At 35.2% G+C, this 19955-nt stretch overlaps 1 protein-coding gene across 1 annotated transcript; it reads left to right on the top strand.

The window, feature by feature from the left end:
- The first annotated feature begins 353 nt into the window (after positions 1–353).
- On the top strand, positions 354–1997 carry LOC137826579 (protein NODULATION SIGNALING PATHWAY 2). Its single transcript, XM_068632590.2, has one exon. The coding sequence runs from the start codon at positions 548–550 to the stop codon at positions 1913–1915; it is 1368 nt and encodes a 455-aa protein (XP_068488691.1). The 5' UTR covers positions 354–547; the 3' UTR covers positions 1916–1997.
- Positions 1998–19955: the final 17958 nt, after the last annotated feature.

Genomic DNA, 19955 nt, shown 5'->3' with positions numbered 1-19955 from the left:
AAATGATTCTTTTAATCAATTATAAATTTTTATTCGTTTACCCAAAACTAAAGAGTAGTTTGCAGAAAAAAATATAAAAATTTGTAATTATAGGATAGTAAATATCTCGTGTATCTATGTAAAATTAAATCTATTAAGATCTTAATTGATTTTTAGAAGGATTAAACTCAGTCTTACTCTCCTGATTTAATATTTAAGGTCTAATAATCATTTGGAAAACAAATCTACCATGTAAACAAATTTAAACCCAACCTTATTTTAATCTTAGTTCCGAAAATTTTCCGAGAACTTGTTCACTTTTGTATTTTCAAGTGCTTTATATAGTTTAAATAAAAATATATATATAATAATAAAATGTATTATTTAAATTTTATCATTTAATTAGCATACTAATAAAGATATATTTTCCATAGTTAAAAAACTATAGGTGTTAAAAAATAAATGAGTGTTTGTTCTTACGCTCCCTAAGCATCTTATAATTAAAAACCTCCCACTAATCAAGTGTACGACAGCTCTCTACTCACTGTTAGTGTACAATTACTCTCTCATGGACGACCCTGATTTCCTCGACTTCTCCAATCGCAGCATCACCACCAGTGCTTCCTCCGAGGAAGACTGGACCAACCTGTGGTCCCCCGTCGTCGATTGGGGATCCCTTGCCGCCGGCGAAGACAATTTTCAAACCCTATTTGATTCCATCGTCCATAAAGACGACGTCGTTCTGACCCCAGATCAAACCACAGCCCAAGACTCCGACTTAAGTGGTCATGATGAGAAGGGCCTCCGCCTGGTGCACCTCCTCATGGCGGCGGCGGAGGCCCTAACCACCGGCACCGAGAGCCACCACCTGGCTCGAGTGATATTGGTTCGGCTCAATGAGTTGGTGTCCCCCACCCACGGCACCAACATCGAAAGACTCGCGGCGCACTTTAGCAGCGCACTCCAAAATCTGCTAGACGGCGCCGGGAGTTCCCACACCATAACCAACAATACCCCCAACCCCACGGACACGCTCACCGCGTTCCACCTTCTCCAGGACATGTCTCCTTACGTCAAGTTCGCTCACTTCACCGCCAACCAGGCCATCTTAGAAGCCGTGGCCCATGAAAAACGGGTCCACATCGTCGACTTCGACGTCACCGAAGGGGCCCAATGGGCCTCCCTAATGCAGTCCCTTTCGTCAAGAAGCACCGGCCCACCAGGCCCACACCTTCGCATCACGGCATTGTCCAGAGGCTCGGCCTCTGGACGGAGATCCATTGCCACCGTTCAGGAAACCGGACGGAGGCTAACGGCGTTCGCGGCTTCCGTGGCCCAACCGTTTTCTTTTCACCAGTGTCGGCTGGACCCTGGCGAAACGTTTCGACCTTCGTTACTGAAGCTGATTAGAGGCGAGGCCTTGGTGTTTAACTGCATGCTGCACTTGCCGCACTTGAGCTTCAGAGCCTCAGGTTCGGTTGCTTCGTTTCTAAAAGGTGCGAAGGAGTTGAACCCGAGGGTGGTGCTGGTTGTAGAGGAAGAGGTGGCGCGTGGTGGAGATGCGGGCTTTGTCGGCCTGTTTATGGATTCGGTGCAGCACTACTCCGCCGTGTTTGATTCGCTGGAGGTTGGGTTTCCGATGCAGAAATGGGCCCGGGCTTTGGTGGAGCGCGTGTTTTTGGGCCCAAGAATTGCAAATTCTGTAGGCCTTATGTACCAGAGTGGAGAAGAGGAGAGAGGGTCGTGGGAGGAGTGGTTGGGTGCGGCGGGGTTTAGGGGAGTTCCCGTAAGCTTCGCTAATCATTGCCAAGCGAATCTGTTACTAGGACTGTTTAACGATGGATATAGAGTGGAGGAGTTGGGGAACAATAAATTGGTGTTGGGTTGGAAATCACGCCGTTTAATTTCAGCCTCCGTTTGGACTTCAAACTCTTGATTTCAGCTTCTGTTTGCTTTGTGTTGCGTCTCTCTTTCCTCTATCATCCTAAGAATAAAAGAAGCTTTCTCTTATTGAGTAATATAGTTTCCTCCCTGCTTTTTTATTAAAGAATCCCTGTTGTTTCATCGGTTGACATGAAAATAATTGAAAGATTTTCAATACAGTTTGTGGAAATCATTTATAATAATTGTAATTTTTTATTTTAATGAATTTATATTTAAATTTATCACATACTTCTCTTTTAATTATAATAATTATACTTAAATGTGTTTTTAATTAATGTAAAATAAGTTTTTTTTAAGTTTAAAAATTCTTTATTTTAATCCCTTTAAAATTAAAAAATATTCTGATACGATGACACTCCTTATAGATTGAATGAAGATGAATGAGCATGATTTTACTCATATTTTAAAACTTTAATTATAGATTTCTTAGATTGGATAAATTTATTATTTTAATTAGGTTTCATCTAATTGTGTTTATTTGAGTCTAAATTTTTATTCTTTTTAATCTTGTGGTCTAATATTTCATAGGCTAAATGGTCTCATTAGATGGTTTAGTCACATAGAAGAGACAATCCAACTATATATTTGCAAGGCTTGAAAAAAAACACCTAAAAAATAAGACAGGTGTAGAAAAAGTTTGATGCAAACTATGAAGATTAGACAATCTAGTAGACAGTATCAAAAAGAATAAGAGTAGGAGAATAATAATAAAATTAGAAACAAATCATATGCAGAAATACGAAGAAACAGAGTTCATGTTATATTTGGAAATAAAATTTGAAAATTTTGAAAAGTTGGAATATGAGAAACTATGAACAATATCTTAGAAAAAATATATTTTCGATATCCTTCAAGCAAAGAAACCTATAAAAAGATGCAAGCTTCAAGAAGAAATCTACACAGCAGGATGTAAGTTTTGAGGAGATTGACCTCTAGGAAATCAGTCTCTCAATCCGCTTATCGCTCATAGGGTGATATTTATGTAGATACAATTGGCTCCAAGGGGATGGGGGTTGAATAAAGTTTGAACTCAATTCGAGTACTTGAAAAAGTTATCAAAGCAAATATAATATCTACAAGATAAAAGACAGAGAGAGAAGTATACACATAGTTTATACCGGTTTACCCAAGACTTGGGTTACGTCCAGTCCTCTCAAACAACCAGCTTAAAATCCTTTATTAACAAAAGTATTCTACACATCTCTAGGTAGACAAGAATTTTACACCCCTTCAGGTACAAGTATTTTACACCTCTCCAAATAAACAATCTTAATCTTCCCTTGAGACTAAGACCTCTCAACAAGTGAGAAACACTCTTAAACAAAGAGCAACAATGAAAGCCCACAGGGTTATCTTCACATAGTGAAGAATTTACAATGTATGGCTCACTCCCCAAAGTATAGATACTCTAAACAAAAAAAATGAAATACAATCAAAGTAAGACTATGCAGACTACAAATTTTGACTTCGTTGTATACTTGTGGTGTTGTGTATCTTTTGTCTAGTCTTCTTTATCTTTAAGGTCTTTATATAGCTTTCAGATTATAACCGTTAAAGCTTTTATTTCTTCTCTTGTTCTCTTGTTCACATAATCGTTAGACGTTGGATATGAAAATTCTTTAATTTAATTTATTCTTCTGCGTCTTGGACTTTAAATGTATTTTGAATTGTTTCTTCTTTAGTCTCAATGAGAACGTTGATACTTCAATATTGTAATCTTGAGTAACTTTATCATATCCTTCATTTGTTGTGTATTGTTCATCATTTTCTTCTCACCGAATGATGAATATGGTAACTTTTGCTTTGATAAACACTTGTGCGACTTTGAGCATGTGAAACAATTTAAATTGTTTTCTTTCAATCTTATAACGTGAACGTTAACCCTTCAATGTTTAGTGATTGAATCTTCAATTATCTTTGTCACCTTGATTATTCTTTAATACAGTCGATCCTGAATTAGGAAATGTTTCATTTGAAATGTCTTTTATCACATATTATGTTGGAGCTCTTTTTATAATTTCCTTTCTTGTGATTCGTTTGAACATTGATATATATTATGTTAGAGCTCTTCAATCCTTTATATATATATATATATGAGCTTCAATTACGTTTTTCACTTCATCACTTTTCCGTACACACTGTAAAATGAATGTTCTGATAAATGTCTTGAATGTGTCTTTCTCACTTGTAAATTCTCTTGAATATATTCCTCTTCTTTTTTGTTGATTGCAGTAGCTTTGTGAAGCTTTAATTTCCTTGCGCAAATTTCGCCATACAACAACTTCATTTTCCTTTTAAACGCTCTAAAAGGAAACTTTGTATTTGTTCTTCTTTGCGTCTATTTGTTCCTAAAACACATTTAGAAATCTTTCATGATTATCAATGATCATTATAATCAATATAATAAAGTATTAGTATCACTGAAAAATAATATCTTTGAATATTTCTGAATTATCAAGTCTTTCTATTCTCAGATATTAATTCATAAATATATTATCAAGACTTCTAGATTAACTCAAATTAACCATTTAAGCACAAATAGATGCACTTGGATTGCTCCCATTTGAATTTGATCCACTTCCAGACATTCTTTAAAAGACAATGAAATATTTTTAAATTAAAAACAAAATTCAATTGAATATTTTTAATAATGTTCACAATATCTACTGCTTCAATCTACCAAATTAAAAAAAAATGCACCAAATTTTCCCCAATTTGATGCACCCCATTTGACAAAATAAAATAAAAAAAAAACAAAACATTTTCCCCAATATGATGCACCCCAATTAAAAAAATTGCATCATGTATTCTCTTAAACATAAAATTGCAGATGCACCCTAATTCCCACTTAAAACAGAGCACTAGCAACAGAGCACAAAAACACCACCTCTAACCTGATATCAGATCACCACTGTAGAACGCAACTCAAATGAATGACACCACCACACCAGATGAATGCAACCCACACGACCACCGCACCAAATGAACACAACCCATGCGACTCACATGACCACCACACCAATCACGACCGCCACCACCGCACTATCAGAGAAGAGGCGACCAACCATGACAAAGGAAACCACAAAAACGAATGATGCACACAAACATGCGAATCCTAACACGAGCGAAAGAGGCGAGTTTATTTGATTTTCTGTTTACAACGACATCATTTCGAATTAAAACGAAAACCCCTCTAAACTTGCCAACTTGAAAACAGACTTGTGAATTTAAACAAATTCGACGAATTTACTATAAGTTTATCGAATTTACTATAAGTTTATCGAGTTTACTCCAAAAATGAGTTTGCTAAATTAACTTGCCTAGAATGAATTGAAACATAATTCATGTGAACATAACTCGTGATTTTGATAACAATATAAAGAACATAATTCATGTGAACAAAGAATATAACTTTTATTTCACTGCTTCTTTTAATGCTAACAAATTCCTTCCTTAAACTTAAACCTTTCCTGTTCTTCATTCATATTGCTTTTTATGTTTTGTCTTACCCCAACTGCCTCTTGATATTTTCCCAACAGCCACCATACTTTTCTGGATAAGAAGCAACTTCAATCTTCTTCACTGTAGCAACCCATGCAGAATTTTGAATTGAATTACTCTTAATTTTCCAAACAAAATCTTCTACACTTTCACCCTTTGAATTAAAAGGATTTAAGAAAGACTCTGGCTTGAATGAGCTTGGAACATAATTATTAGACAATATATCCTTTCTAGATAATGTCTCAACACCATTTCATTTATGGTCTTATCCCAAATCAACCATTATTGTCAAGGGGATTTGAAAACTTATAAAGGGCTTTTAGATTGGTCAGGAATTAATTCACATATTCTTTTTGTGCCAAAAGAAGCAAATGGAGTTCACCTACTTGATTGACTCTACTTTATTTCTCTTTCTCCATATCAAAATATTTTTCTTCCAATTTTGTAAACCTTCTTTCTAGGTTATCATTTGCTTCAACACTTTGCAATTGAGATACCAAGACACTCCTTTCATTTAGAAGATTATGCTTTTCATTAGTCAACAAATTGCACAATTAATCCAAGCTACTTGATTTTTCCCTTAAACCTTCAAGTTCAATTTTTTCATCACAAAGGGACTTCTTTGGTAATGTACTCTTTAAGTTGAGTTTGAACATCTGGTTTTTCGCCATTTCCACGTTTGCAAGCACTCGTCCATTTTTGTCCTTCGAGTGAAAAATCCGGTCTTTCATAAAAATCGAATAACCTTTCTCCAATAATTGTTCCATACTAAGAATATTACTCTTCAAGTTGGGTACATAAAAAACGTCCTCCATTGTTCCTTCTTTTCTGTCCTTTTGGGAAAAACATATTTTCCCCCGCCTTTGATTGGAACTTTTGTTGAGTCTCCAAAAGACACATGTCAATCTTCTATCTCTTGTATATCAAGAAATAGGTGTTTATGCCCACACATATGATTACTAGCACCAGTGTCTAGATACCATATCATGTTACTATCTAGAGTGATGTCTTCATTGACCATCATGAGAATTCCTTCATCTTTTGTCTCATCTTCCTCCACTAAATTTTCATTTTCTTCCACTATTTTCTTGGCATAACACTCATTTGCATAATGTCCATATTTTCCGCAATTGTAACATTCAATATTTAAACGATGTGAACAACCACCACGATCATGATCTCGTCCACGCCAATTTTGTTGGTTCATTTGTCCCATCTCTTCATTATTGTTCCATGACTCCAACCTCCGTTGTGATCAAAACCGCGACCTCCGCATCCATGTCCTCTTCCTCGGTTATGTTGCATGTACATCACCTTGTCTCCTTTGATGGTCATCTTTGATTGTAAGGCTTCCTCAAAGACTTATTGTTTCTTTTTCTTCTTTCGTTGTTCACGTGCTTCAAGAGAACCCGTGAGATCATCAATGGTTATCTCTTCCACATTTCTTGACTCCTCGATTGCACATACAACATTTTCAAAGTCATCGGTTCTCCACGACCCTTGCATCTGTGAGAGTTTCTCCATTGCGTTTAAGTTAATTGGCTACCGTTTGCACACAAGTGATGTAACTAGATACATCTTCTAAATTATTCATCTTCATGGCCTCCAACTCACCTCATAGAGATTGAAGATGTTGGGTATGAAGTCAAGACCAATTGGGTTGGGCTGACAAGACACCATGTACACAGTTGAAGGGCAGGTGAACATTCTTCCATGACTTCAAGTGGGAGATTGTTGGGTATGAAGCCAAAACCAATTGGGTTGGGCTGAGTAGACACCATGTTTTAGTGAGTGGGCTTAATCATTATGTCCCTTTATGATGGAGATCACATAGGAGAGGCTTTTATTAATGAAGGAAGAGGTTATTCACCCACACATTTGAAGTTCTTCCTTCTAGTCTTCTCAAAATTCAAAGAAGACATAAAATAAAGAGAGGACCAAGCTTAAAACCAAAGAAGTCCACAAGCTTTCAAGAATAGGCTTCAATTAATGTCTCTCTTTATAGTTTCTTTGGTATAAATTTGTAAATAATATAGAATGTTTAAATATATAGTTTTTAGGAAGGTGCTTAGAGGAAAACATTAGATACCTCTTTTGTAAAGCATCTTTAGGCATTAGTTTAGAATTTTCTAGAAAGTGACTCTTCATGATTCACTATAGGTGTTAGTTTAGGGGACTTTTGGTTAGCTTGTGGTGCAAGCTTTGTAAGCTTCATGACCAACCCTTGCTCCTATAAAAGGAGGGCTTAGGTCCTTCAAATAATAGAATTGGTATTTGAAGCAACAAAACTCTCCCAAATTGGTGATTGAGTGTAGTGAGAACTTGCCTTCTCCTCTTCCTAGTCTCATCTTGAGAGCCTTGGTTCCCTCAAGTGGCGACAATTCACACTTATCTTGGAGCTTTCACACTTCAAGTGGCGTGTTCATCAACCAAGAACTACAACCACATAAGTCTTCTCTCTTCTCCATCTATTTCTTCCATTTTCGTGCTTATATAAACTCCTAAACATGTCTTAGGTTCCTTTCTTGCAATTCTATTCGGTGTTCTAGCTTCTTTTTCTATTTTAATCGGTTCATCTTCCTTTTCTATGGCTTTGTTCGGTTCATTTCACTTTTAAGACAATTTAATCGGTTCATTTGAATTCTTGCATCTTTTAATCGGTTCAATTGACAAGAAATGGGGCTTCCATATGAGTTTTGGTGTTTGGCGCAAGTTTTGGTGAGTTCTTGAAACATAGAACATTGATCCATTTCTATAAAAGTGTCTTTTCAATCTCCAACTCAAGTTGATTCCATAAAATGTCAAAGAATCATCTATATCTTGCTATTGGAATCATATCATGTGGTATCATGAGTCTTAGGTTTGTTGTTGTTTAATTTTGAGTTGTTTTGCACTTTTAATTCAAGAACTTTACATTCTTGTTCTTATCTTTCTGTTTTAGGTTTATTTTGAGTATTTCTTGCTGTTTTCTTGTTGTTATTACATTGTGTTTGTGTCATTTTAATTTTTGAATCCTTATAAGTTTTGTCCTAGTCATGTTTTTCCAAGAATGTTATCAATTCTTTGTAGTCCTTTTGTTGTAATTTTTTGTTTCTTGATTTTGTGTTAAGAACAATTTTCTGTGTTTGATTCTTGATCCTTTGATGCATTTTCTTTTTAGTATTGAGTTCATACTTGTACTTTAGACCTATACAAGTTCTTACACATCATTTCCATTATGTCTTTGTTAGTTCTTAATTCTGTTTTTCATTCCTGTTAGGATTCCTCTGTTTTCCTGCAAATGTGCTGACTGTTTCACCTTATTGCAATTGATTTACTTACTGGAAATTTCTGAAATTCTGGATTTGTGTTTGTCAAAGTGTTATAAAAGAGTAGAAAAAAGAAGTACTTCAAAATTCAAAGTAAAAAAAAAATGATAAATAAAATACAAACAGTGTGTGATTCTGCCGAAAAAAATACGGTAATCTCGCAGTGATTTTAGAAAATTTATCACAATTAATTGGCTTACTGTTTTTGAGTAATTCCAGTGCCATTATTGAGATAAGATCTTTAACTTTCTGTGGTTACAATTTCATAATTCAGTTCGCTTTATATCATTCCAGATAAATCTGTAAACATCATGCACAGTTTGCACACAAATATTTTCTAGTAGTTCTGTTTTTGTTTTCTTCATCTACTCTAGTGCTTTTCTTTAGGTCTCTTTTGTGTGTGCCTTCTTTTTCATTGAGTACCTTATTTTCTTGCTTGTCTTTTCTTCATTATTCTTTGAGTTTGTCATATATGTTATAATTCCTTTTGTTATAGCCTTTTCTTGTTTATACCTTTTATTGTTTGTCTTTCATTGTTCATTGGTTTTGTGGTGATTAGCTTTGAGATTGTGTGTTATTGCTTTGACATCTTTCATTTGAGGTTACTAAAGGCCTCAAGATCAGATTGGTTAAGGGAAGTTTTCTTTCTTTGGAGTGCTTGAGAGCAATTCCTACCTTCGGCATTTGTTATACATTTTGTGTTTGCTAACATTATTTTCTTAACATTTGTGTGCTATTTTGTTTGCTGTTTTCTTTTATAAATGGCTTCATATTCCAGCAGTGATTCTTCCAAACAGCATTCTCCTCGTAGAGCTTCTGTTCTTGATGAATTAAAAGAAGCAAAACGAACCATTACTCTCAAAGATGAAGCTATAAGAAGGTTGGAGGAAAGATTACAAAGAGTTGACATGAAGCAACCTAGGTCCTCTACTTCTATCAATGGAGAGCGTCATTCTCATAGACTTTCATCTAGAAGTTCTTCCAATGATCATGGCCGTGAAGAGGAACATAGAAGAAGGAGACATCATCACCATTTTCATGGATATAGACCTCACGCTCATGGAGATAGACATTACCGTGAAGATGGATATCACCAAGAGCCAAGGCTAAAATTTCTTTTGTAAAAGTCCCTAGTTTTAGTGGTGATAGTGATCCTAATGTGTACTTAGATTGGGAGGCTAAATGTGAACAAATTTTTGATGTCCATGAGGTCAAAGAAGACCAAAAGGTTAAGATAGCCTCCTTAGAATTCATTGATTATGCCATGAAATGGTGGCATAGTGTTGTAAAGGACATTATCTATAACAAGAGCCCTCCCGTGGACTCTTGGGACACTTTAAAGGAACGCATGCGCCTTAGATTTGTGCCACCACACTTTAAGAAAGACTTATTGTTGAAGCTCGAACGGTTTCAACAAGGCACGCTAAGTGTGGATGCTTATTTCAAAGAATTAGAAACGCTTTTGCTTAAGGTAGATATGCATGAGAGTGAGGAAGCTATGTTAGCTAAGTTTGTAAGAGGCCTAAGAAGGGATATTCAAGATGTTGTTGCACTTCAAGAGTATTCATCTTTGGGATCTTTGGTTCATCTTGCAATGAAGGTTGAAGCCCAAATTGCTAAGAGAAATGTTTTTAAAAACTCTCCCAATGATGGTTACTACAACAACTCTTGGAAAAATAAAAAATCTTTTTTAAACCTTCCTTCTAAGGATTCTTCTTTCACACCTAAAGAGTCTAAGCCTTCTACTTCTACTCAAATATCACCCATCAAATCGTCTAGTAAGAAATGTTTTAAATGTTTGGGATATGGTCACATAGCTTCTAATTGTCCTTCTAAAAGGAATATGTTTGTGCATAATGGGGTAGTAGTTAGTGAGCATGATTCCAATTCATCTAGGCATTCTTCACCTTCTAAGCCATCAAGTGAGATTGAGAGTGAAAGTCCTTGTGAAGGTGACTTATTGATGATAAGACGAATGTTGGGAACAATTCCAAAATCTTTGGATGATACTCAAATAGAAAATATTTTTCACACCCGCTGTCTTATCAACAACAAGTTATGTTCCTTGATTATTGATGGGGTAGTTGCACTAATGTGGCTAGTACAAGAGTTGTGGAGAAGTTAGCCTTACCCACTATCTCTCATACCAAGCCTTATAAGTTGCAATGGTTAAGTAACGAAGGTGAAATAATGATGAACAAACAAGTCCTCATTAACTTTGCAATAGGAAAGTATAAAGATGAGGTTTTATGTGATGTTGTACCCATGGAAGCAACTCATCTTCTTTTAGGAAGGCCTTGCCAATTTGATAGACATGTTTTACATGATGGCCTATCCAATACAATGTCTTTTTCCTTCCAAGGGCGCAAGGTTATCTTAAAACCTCTCTCTCCCAAAGAGGTTCACGAGGACCAAATAAAAATGAAAACTAAAAGAGAAAATGAGAAAGAAAAAGAAGTAAGTACTAAACTGAGTCACACCACTTTATCCACTAAATCCATCATGTTGACTCGTGCTATGCCTCACATGGAACATCCAAGGTCTTCTTCTTCTTTATCTTTTTCATTACCCAAGGTTCCTATTTCAACACCAACTTGGTTAAAAAATGTTAGGGATGATTTTTTCATACCTCCTAATGGGTTTCACCATTTAAGAGGTCTTTTTCCAAAACATATCATCATTCCCAAACAAATTTTTCCAACTTGGTTTGTTTATAGAACCTCATTTTCTGAACTCCCACTGTTTACTAAAGTTAAGTCATGTTTGCCTTTTTCTTCCACTTTTAATTGTAAAAATAAACTGACTTTGTTATATGCAGGGATTCAGAATTCGTGGTCGAATTCTCTCCAACACGAGGAGTATGATGGAGATCACATAGGAGAGGCTTTTATTAATGCAGGAAGAGGTTATTCACCCACACATTTGAAGTTCTTCCTTCTAGTCTTCTCAAAATTCAAAGAAGACATAAAATAAAGAGAGGACCAAGCCTAAAACCAAAGAAGTCCACAAGCTTTCAAGAATAGGCTTCAATTAATGTCTCTCTTTATAGTTTCTTTGGTATAAATTTGTAAATAATATAGAATGTTTAAATATATAGTTTTTAGGAAGGTGCTTAGAGGAAAACATTAGATACCTCTTTTGTAAAGCATCTTTAGGCATTAGTTTAGAATTTTCTAGAAAGTGACTCTTCATGATTCACTATAGGTGTTAGTTTAGGGGACTTTTGGTTAGCTTGTGGTGCAAGCTTTGTAAGCTTCATGACCAACCCTTGCTCCTATAAAAGGAGGGCTTAGGTCCTTCAAATAATAGAATTGGTATTTGAAGCAACAAAACTCTCCCAAATTGGTGATTGAGTGTAGTGAGAACTTGCCTTCTCCTCTTCCTAGTCTCATCTTGAGAGCCTTGGTTCCCTCAAGTGGCGACAATTCACACTTATCTTGGAGCTTTCACACTTCAAGTGGCGTGTTCATCAACCAAGAACTACAACCACATAAGTCTTCTCTCTTCTCCATCTATTTCTTCCATTTTCGTGCTTATATAAACTCCTAAACATGTCTTAGGTTCCTTTCTTGCAATTCTATTCGGTGTTCTAGCTTCTTTTTCTATTTTAATCGGTTCATCTTCCTTTTCTATGGCTTTGTTCGGTTCATTTCACTTTTAAGACAATTTAATCGGTTCATTTGAATTCTTGCATCTTTTAATCGGTTCAATTGACAAGAAATGGGGCTTCCATATGAGTTTTGGTGTTTGGCGCAAGTTTTGGTGAGTTCTTGAAACATAGAACATTGATCCATTTCTATAAAAGTGCCTTTTCAATCTCCAACTCAAGTTGATTCCATAAAATGTCAAAGAATCATCTATATCTTGCTATTGGAATCATATCACTTTATTATCTCTATTTATCTCTATTAAAGAGATCATTGTACTTGTAATTGGCGTGCAACAGGATATAATAAAAACCTAATAGTTGTCCGTGTGGATGTAGGTTGCAGTTGGCGACCGAACCATGTTAAATCTGGTGTCGTTTATTTTTATGCAGTTGATTCATGATTGTGTGTGTTGCTTCCATGTGCGTTTTTCCCATCAGAAAACGCATTTGTTTAACTCGGACTGCACCCTTGAAGACCTTTTTCAAAGATATCTCATGCTTCCTTTGAAGTGGATGCACCAACAATCTTCTCAAAGATTGCCTCATCAACAACTCTATACAACATGTACAGAGTTGTCTTATCTTTCAATCGTGTCTCATTCAACACTTTGTTTTGGACCGTCGGGTAACCAGTGGTATTTTCTTGTTCTTCAAAACCTTCTTACAACACCTCCCAAGAATCTTGAGATCCAAGAAGGCTTTCATTTGGATGCTCCAATTGTCATAATTGGCCATCTTTGTTAGTCGAGGCAGGGACATATTATTGGTCATAGCTCTAATACCAATTTGTGAATAGAAAATCTAACTTTTATTGCACCGCTTCTTTTCAAATGAGAATACAATATCTCTAAATAGTCTTACACTAAACTTTTCAAATTCTACATTCTCTTTCATAAAACTTATACTATAATAAATTACATTCAAAGTCATAGTATAAATGACATTTAAAATTAAAATTAAAAGTAATAATTATTGAGTATTAAAATTTTAAAATAAAACTTTTTGAGGGATTTGAGTTTAATGCTAACAATTCAATGTTCTAGTTAAGATTTTCTAAATGTCTTTAACTTATATAATAAAAAAAAAAGCTAGGCTCATCATTTCAACTTGTACATGCTAGCTGGTCACAAGACAGTGGTGTATATAAGATAGTGCTTTTAGCTTTATAAGAGTTTTAAACTGTTACCAAAATGCTTCTTCCTTGGTCTGATATGATCCCATCTGCATGTGACACATGCCCTTCATTGAATCTATGACAATCCCAAGTGGCTTCATTCTCTTTTATTATTGTATTGTTACAATTATTTTATTGGTTCTGATAATTGAGAATTTGTAGCATGATATTGACAAATAATTGGAAACAAGCAAGAGAGGGTATACATTAGCGTAGTAGGGGAAAGTGAGCGTTTGGTAGGTAACATATTTCTCTCTTCCATGTGTCAACCACCGTATAAGATCCATAAGAATGTTCCCGTACAACAACAACACAGTGTTTTGGGTTTGGCATCGAAAGAGAATTAATTATGAAACTAGAATATACCTAGTATAAATCCTATTTTATTTCTTCCTATGGGATCATAAGCAACACTCTTTGTCTTATTTCTTGTAAATAAACCAGCTGAACAATCGTCAGCACCCACGATAAGCTCAGAGATTACACCTGTAGCTAACATTTCTACCTACAACTTTTGCTACTAAAAGACGACCCAACCCAATTAATCATACCATAAAGCTATGGTGGCTTACGTTACCTTACATTCATATGTTTTAAACAAATACAACACTCCATCATTCTTTACACACCAAATATACAAATCATTTTAGAGATTTGTTTTTCATATTTACCACTTCCTCTCCCCATTTTGCGTGTTCTACTTAGGTAAAATTATTTTTTTAAATAGCAATTGAAAACCTTGATAATATACATTTATTTAGAGTTGTAATTCAGTATCCATATAAGAGCCTATAATAGCAGTATATACATGTTTAATTTAGTTCTCCTCCACTCTTACTACGACAGCTTTATCCATTGAGAGATTATGATGTAGCAAATTACGGGACATAGGAATCACTCAACACAATCATTATTTGGCAAATACGCAACTTGCTTTTATGTATTGGGTGTTACGTGATTCTTTTATGTCATTTTCTCAATTCAATCTTAATTTATTGGAACCCTTACATATAGTTTTAGAACCTAATATGTTTCAACTATGTATGATGACGTGCCTTGAGTTTAAATAAGTTTTTATAAAATTGTCCGTTATTATTGATAATAGAAAAAAAAACAGAGAATTTTTAATAGAAATAAATACATGACAAATAAGGTTTTGGAAAAACTGAGCAACCAATTGTCAGATATAGATGAACGGATTTTGGAAAAAAATAATGTTTCAGACCTTTTGATCGTAAATTTGTTTCATTAAACCCTTTATAGGAACAATTGATATTAGAAGATTTCGGTGATTCTACTTATATTAGACTCTTCTTTCAACATTTGTGACATTGGTCGTTATAGCTGAAAAGAAATAGTATTTTTTTATGGATGTGTATTCAAAATAATACACTTTTTGGACTTGATTATTAAAGTGAGGTCTAGAAACTAGTTTACTTACGAGATTATCAAGTTTTTCTTAAAGTAAATTTTAATAATAATTCTTATTGACTTTTTTTTTTCAAATTACATTTATATTTCTTACTTTTTCTTCATTACAATAAGCTCACCTATCACAAATGTAAATGTATTGTTTTTAAAATTTAAAGACGTGCATATGTGTAACGTAAAAAGAACATGGATGTAATCACTATTAGCTTGAGCCATTTACTATATTCATCCAGAATTTTGGTCAAAATTTCTACCTCTTAGTCTTTTACTTTTGTTGATTTTTGAATTTTCATATTATTGTAGTATATTATTGTAGTCTATGCAACGATTTTTAATGCACCTAAACGAAAATTTTAAGAATTTAGTCTATACAAATCTTGTCTAAAGTTATTTAATATAGACTACGATTAAGTTATCGTCTATATTTCTACATTTCTGAATATAGATGACAGTTTTCAAAATAAACATAGTTTGTTAATAATTATACACGACAATTTTTTTCACAACTGTCACCTATAGTGTAGATGAAACACAATTTTTTTTTTAAAAAAAAGGCTTAGAAGGGTATAGGCAACGATTCTCACAAGAATCGCCGCCTATACCATTTAATATTTTTTTTTCTGTTTTGTGTTTCAGGTACATTATAGACAATAATTATGGACAGAACTGTCACCTATAGTGGCTCATAAACTACGATTTATGTTAAAATCGTCGTCTATGATAGTTTTTTTCCTTTTTAGTTTAGTTCTTTTATTATGTTTCCTCTTACTTATCGTGTACATTTTAAAACCACAACCAAATTCACATAATAATTCAGAGAATCATATATACTTTGATAAATCGTTTAAAATAAGTACATCCACCTATAAATTAATATTTATTGTTAAAGTTTCTATACATTAAAAGCATGTAAAATAAAATAACACTAAAGAACATATAAATTAAACTTATCCAGTTCATCTATCCTAGATTATCATAGAACCTAATGAAATATGTAACTCAAGTGTTCCTCACACAGTCCATTGATTATGAATTCAGAGGTTGAACATCCATCAAATTAGTATTTAAAGTATACATAGTTTATTATAAACAATAATTTAAATATTACATGGTCTCAACCTCTGTTAATGTCAACTCTTACAATGGTAGCCATCAATTGCATTACATAGTCACACTCATGTCTTCCCGATTGTTTATTAAAGTACAATTCAATATTAATGAAAAGTTAATATTGATATTTATTTGACAAACAAGGAAGAAAAAAAATGAATTAATAAAAATTATAAACCTTTAAATTCAACCATGTTAGCTTTTGGGACTTGCTCTTGGTCGACCTCTTAGTATGTTATATCTAGTGTATGAGATAATTAATAAAAAACTTGTTAGCAGACATTCTAAGTAATATACACAAATAAGTCGATAATGTAATTACCAGTCCACTATTTTCTTGAGATATGTGGGTGACTTCTTGAGCAACAAGCATAACCATGCAATATTATCATCATTTAGGGATATCACAAGTAGCTGTTCGTGACACCTGCTACATCCATGAAAACAATTAGTAAAACTTTCTCAAATAAGTAATATACACAAATAAGTCGATAATGTAATTACCAGTCCACTATTTTCTTGAGATATGTGGGTGACTTCTTGAGCAACAAGCATAACCATGCAATATTATCATCATTTAGGGATATCACAAGTAGCTGTTCGTGACACCTGCTACATCCATGAAAACAATTAGTAAAACTTTAAAGGATGAAATACTAATAATTGACGACTTAAAAATTGTACTTACTCATCAATATAAGGAGCAAAAATATATATGTTCCCCCTGTAACCAGACAATTAGTGATGTATGTCCGAATTTCAGCTTTCTTATTTCCTATTGGGTTATTAATTGGGGATCCATGAATCCCATATTTCCCCTTATTAATACAAACTCTAGAAAAATACCTACAAGTATAATTAGTTAAATCATAATCAATGATTTAATTATATAAAGTAAAATGATTGATAGGTGGACGAGACTTACATCATTCAAGATTGAATGACATATATATTAAGCTTTTGGTTGCTAATTGCAACCTTTGACACATCATACATGTGTATGTATAAAGGGATGTCACTAATTCTTCCAAAAACAGTTCAATCTCACGTAACCTCCAATAGGTTTGTACCTATAGTCATAACAATCTCTAATAATGCAACTATAGGATCATCGATGGAAATCAATAACTTCTTTCTTTTCAGAATTGGTTTCTAATGTTGCTACTACAAAATAAAGAATATTTTCACTCAAAATAAATATAATACATGTTCTCGCCGGTTGACCTGGATGGAGAGCTCCGCTTCTGTTTTGTCTCCTTTGGTTGCACTGGAATGTGGCTCCGTTGGGATAGAGGGGACTCTACCTGTTGATCACACTCCGACGATCGAGTCAGTGAGAACATACGAAAATAAGTAATCAATTTCAGTCTAAGTATTCCAAAACAACGTACCTTTACCGAGGTCTCAAACCCCTTTTATAATTATCCTTTTAACAACCTTCTCTCATGAGAATATAATATCAAATGAAAGCATAATAGAAACAATATTCTGCCTACGGGCACCTTTACTCACGGTGCTAACATCAGAAGAGAATCTTATGCACCTTTATTCTTGGGTGCTCACCATATAACTAAAATCTCCATATATTCAATTTAACAACGCTATGCGTATATTTATTTAACTAACAACTCTGTATATATTCACATATATTCTATTCTAACAACTTAATATATATCGACATATAACAACTTTATATTAACATATGATCAAACTTATTATCTTTCCTATTTTTAATTATTCTCCACCGGGCTTACCAATGAAACTGGGTCGAGCTCATGACCCGCCCTTTGGGCCCAAAACCGAGCTGACCATACCTAAATACTTGGACCGAGGTCCCAAGAACATGAGAGCACTCCTATCCAGTACACAAGCTCCCCAGGCTCGAGCCGAGCTTGACTAGGTGAAGAGTTTTTCTAGCGCTTTGGTGGCTGACACGATGGTTTTCCAAACGGGTAGGTGAGGCGCGGTACATGAAGCGTTTCTGAGGTGACGTCTCACCACACTTATTCAAGAGCATACACGTGGCATCCTCATCAACAACGGGAAATCATTGTCGCTTGGCATTCCCTTACTCAAATAAGTCTACGTTCGAAATCTTACTCCCATATCATTGTTTCATTTCTTTAAACCTCTAAAACCCTTTCATCCTTCTCAGCTTCCCCTTCACGCATCCACTTCCTCACTCCAGAAAATCTCGTGCCGTCAAGATCTTCCACAATAAAGAATCTTATTCTTTTTAATCATTTATCGTAACATGTATTTTCCCTTTACCAATCTCCATCACCGAGCATTCATGTTGTCGATTGTACTGCCTAAGTTAGGATTTTCTCTGGATTCATTACTTTTTGTCGATGATTATTTCTTACCCGCTGATTGCATTGTATGGATATAGAATGTGCCTTCATTTTACTCTTAACTTGCTCATACTTCTTGGTCTGAATGATGCTTGTATCTGATTTGTGTTTGTGCTTTTGTGTTTTAGATATAATTTGCAATAGATTACAATACCATGTATCCTTGGTCCCTAAAACCCTTTTCGACAAAACCTCCTTCTATACCTCCTGTAAGCGTGTTGTTAATCGAGATAAATGTAGCTCCTACCCAGCTACACCCGAATAGTTGGGCATTCATTTGTGCCTTTACCATTTTGTGTTCACAACTCGCCATTTTGCCGATTGTGAAGGTTTTCCTTTATTTCTTTGAGGCCAAACATTCAGACCGCCAACTATGGGTATCCTTAAACGGTGCCCCTGGAAGATCTTTGTTCACCCTTTACCAGTCTTTTTATAAAAACTTTAAAAGCAAATTCCTAAAAATCTAAGCTAACAAAGAAGATCTGACCCTTCTGGACAGTTTTCCTTTGTATGAGACCCCTGAACCACGATTCCAGAGTACTCGACACCTAGACGACTTGCCCCCATCAAATCAGAAAGTCTGCAAGTTCTCGATAAGCTTGAAGGTTGTTTTTGACACTTCCTTCCTTATGAGCAAAGAGTACACTCCTAGTGCTTTAAAGGCTTATACTAGTACTCCTCATTCCATACCTTAGCGAGACTAACCTTGTTCTTGTTATTAACCATTCACTTATTTTATTTGCAGAGAGGATGTTGTCCAAAACCAGCAAGAAGGAGCTAAAGGAGATGTCCAAAAGGATGAGGACAACTGCCAACACGCCCAAGGATTCCTTATCTCAAAAGCTAAAACCTCTGGCCACCATTACTCAAGCCCCGACTGACGAAGATGAGGAAACCACCTTGGGGCTTATTTTTACAAGAAAAAGGAAAGCAATTGCTGCCCTTACCGAGCATTCTCACTCATGTTGCTCCTTCCCATCATGTTGCTACTTCAGAAGGCCAAACTCTGTCTCGTGATATGATGGTCATCCAAGAGGGCAAAGTGGAGAGCTCCAAGGGGAAAAGATTATGAAACCTAAGCCTTGAGATTCCCACGTACTTTGAGAAGGCCTTCCTGCCCAGCAAAGATAGGGAAAGACTCATGGCTTACGACGAAAACCACTTGGTTCGTAAAGCCATGAAACAAATTGGGCAGGCCTTCGCCACAGGTTGCTTGGCTGTAACCAAGATGAAAAATAAAAGGGTGGCAGAGAACCTGAAGGCCCAAGAGAATGTCGAGCTCCGCAAGGAAATAAAGCGCCTACAAAATTAGCTCAAGCATTCCACCAACTTGCAACAGGAAGCCGAGCGACTTCAAGCCGAGAAAGTGAAGGAGGCAACAGACCGAGCCTAAGAAACTGCACATCTAACTAAGGAAAGGAGCAAGCTCTCGGCTGAAGTCGATAAACTGAAAGGGGAACTGGCTCGAAAGTATGAAGACCTCGTCAATGCTGCAGAGGCATTCA

The sequence above is a fragment of the Phaseolus vulgaris genome, chromosome 8 (genome assembly GCF_051622355.1).
Source record: "Phaseolus vulgaris cultivar YP4 chromosome 8, ASM5162235v1, whole genome shotgun sequence".
Taxonomy (NCBI): domain Eukaryota; kingdom Viridiplantae; phylum Streptophyta; class Magnoliopsida; order Fabales; family Fabaceae; genus Phaseolus; species Phaseolus vulgaris.
This window is presented reverse-complemented; position numbering and strand designations above follow the sequence as displayed.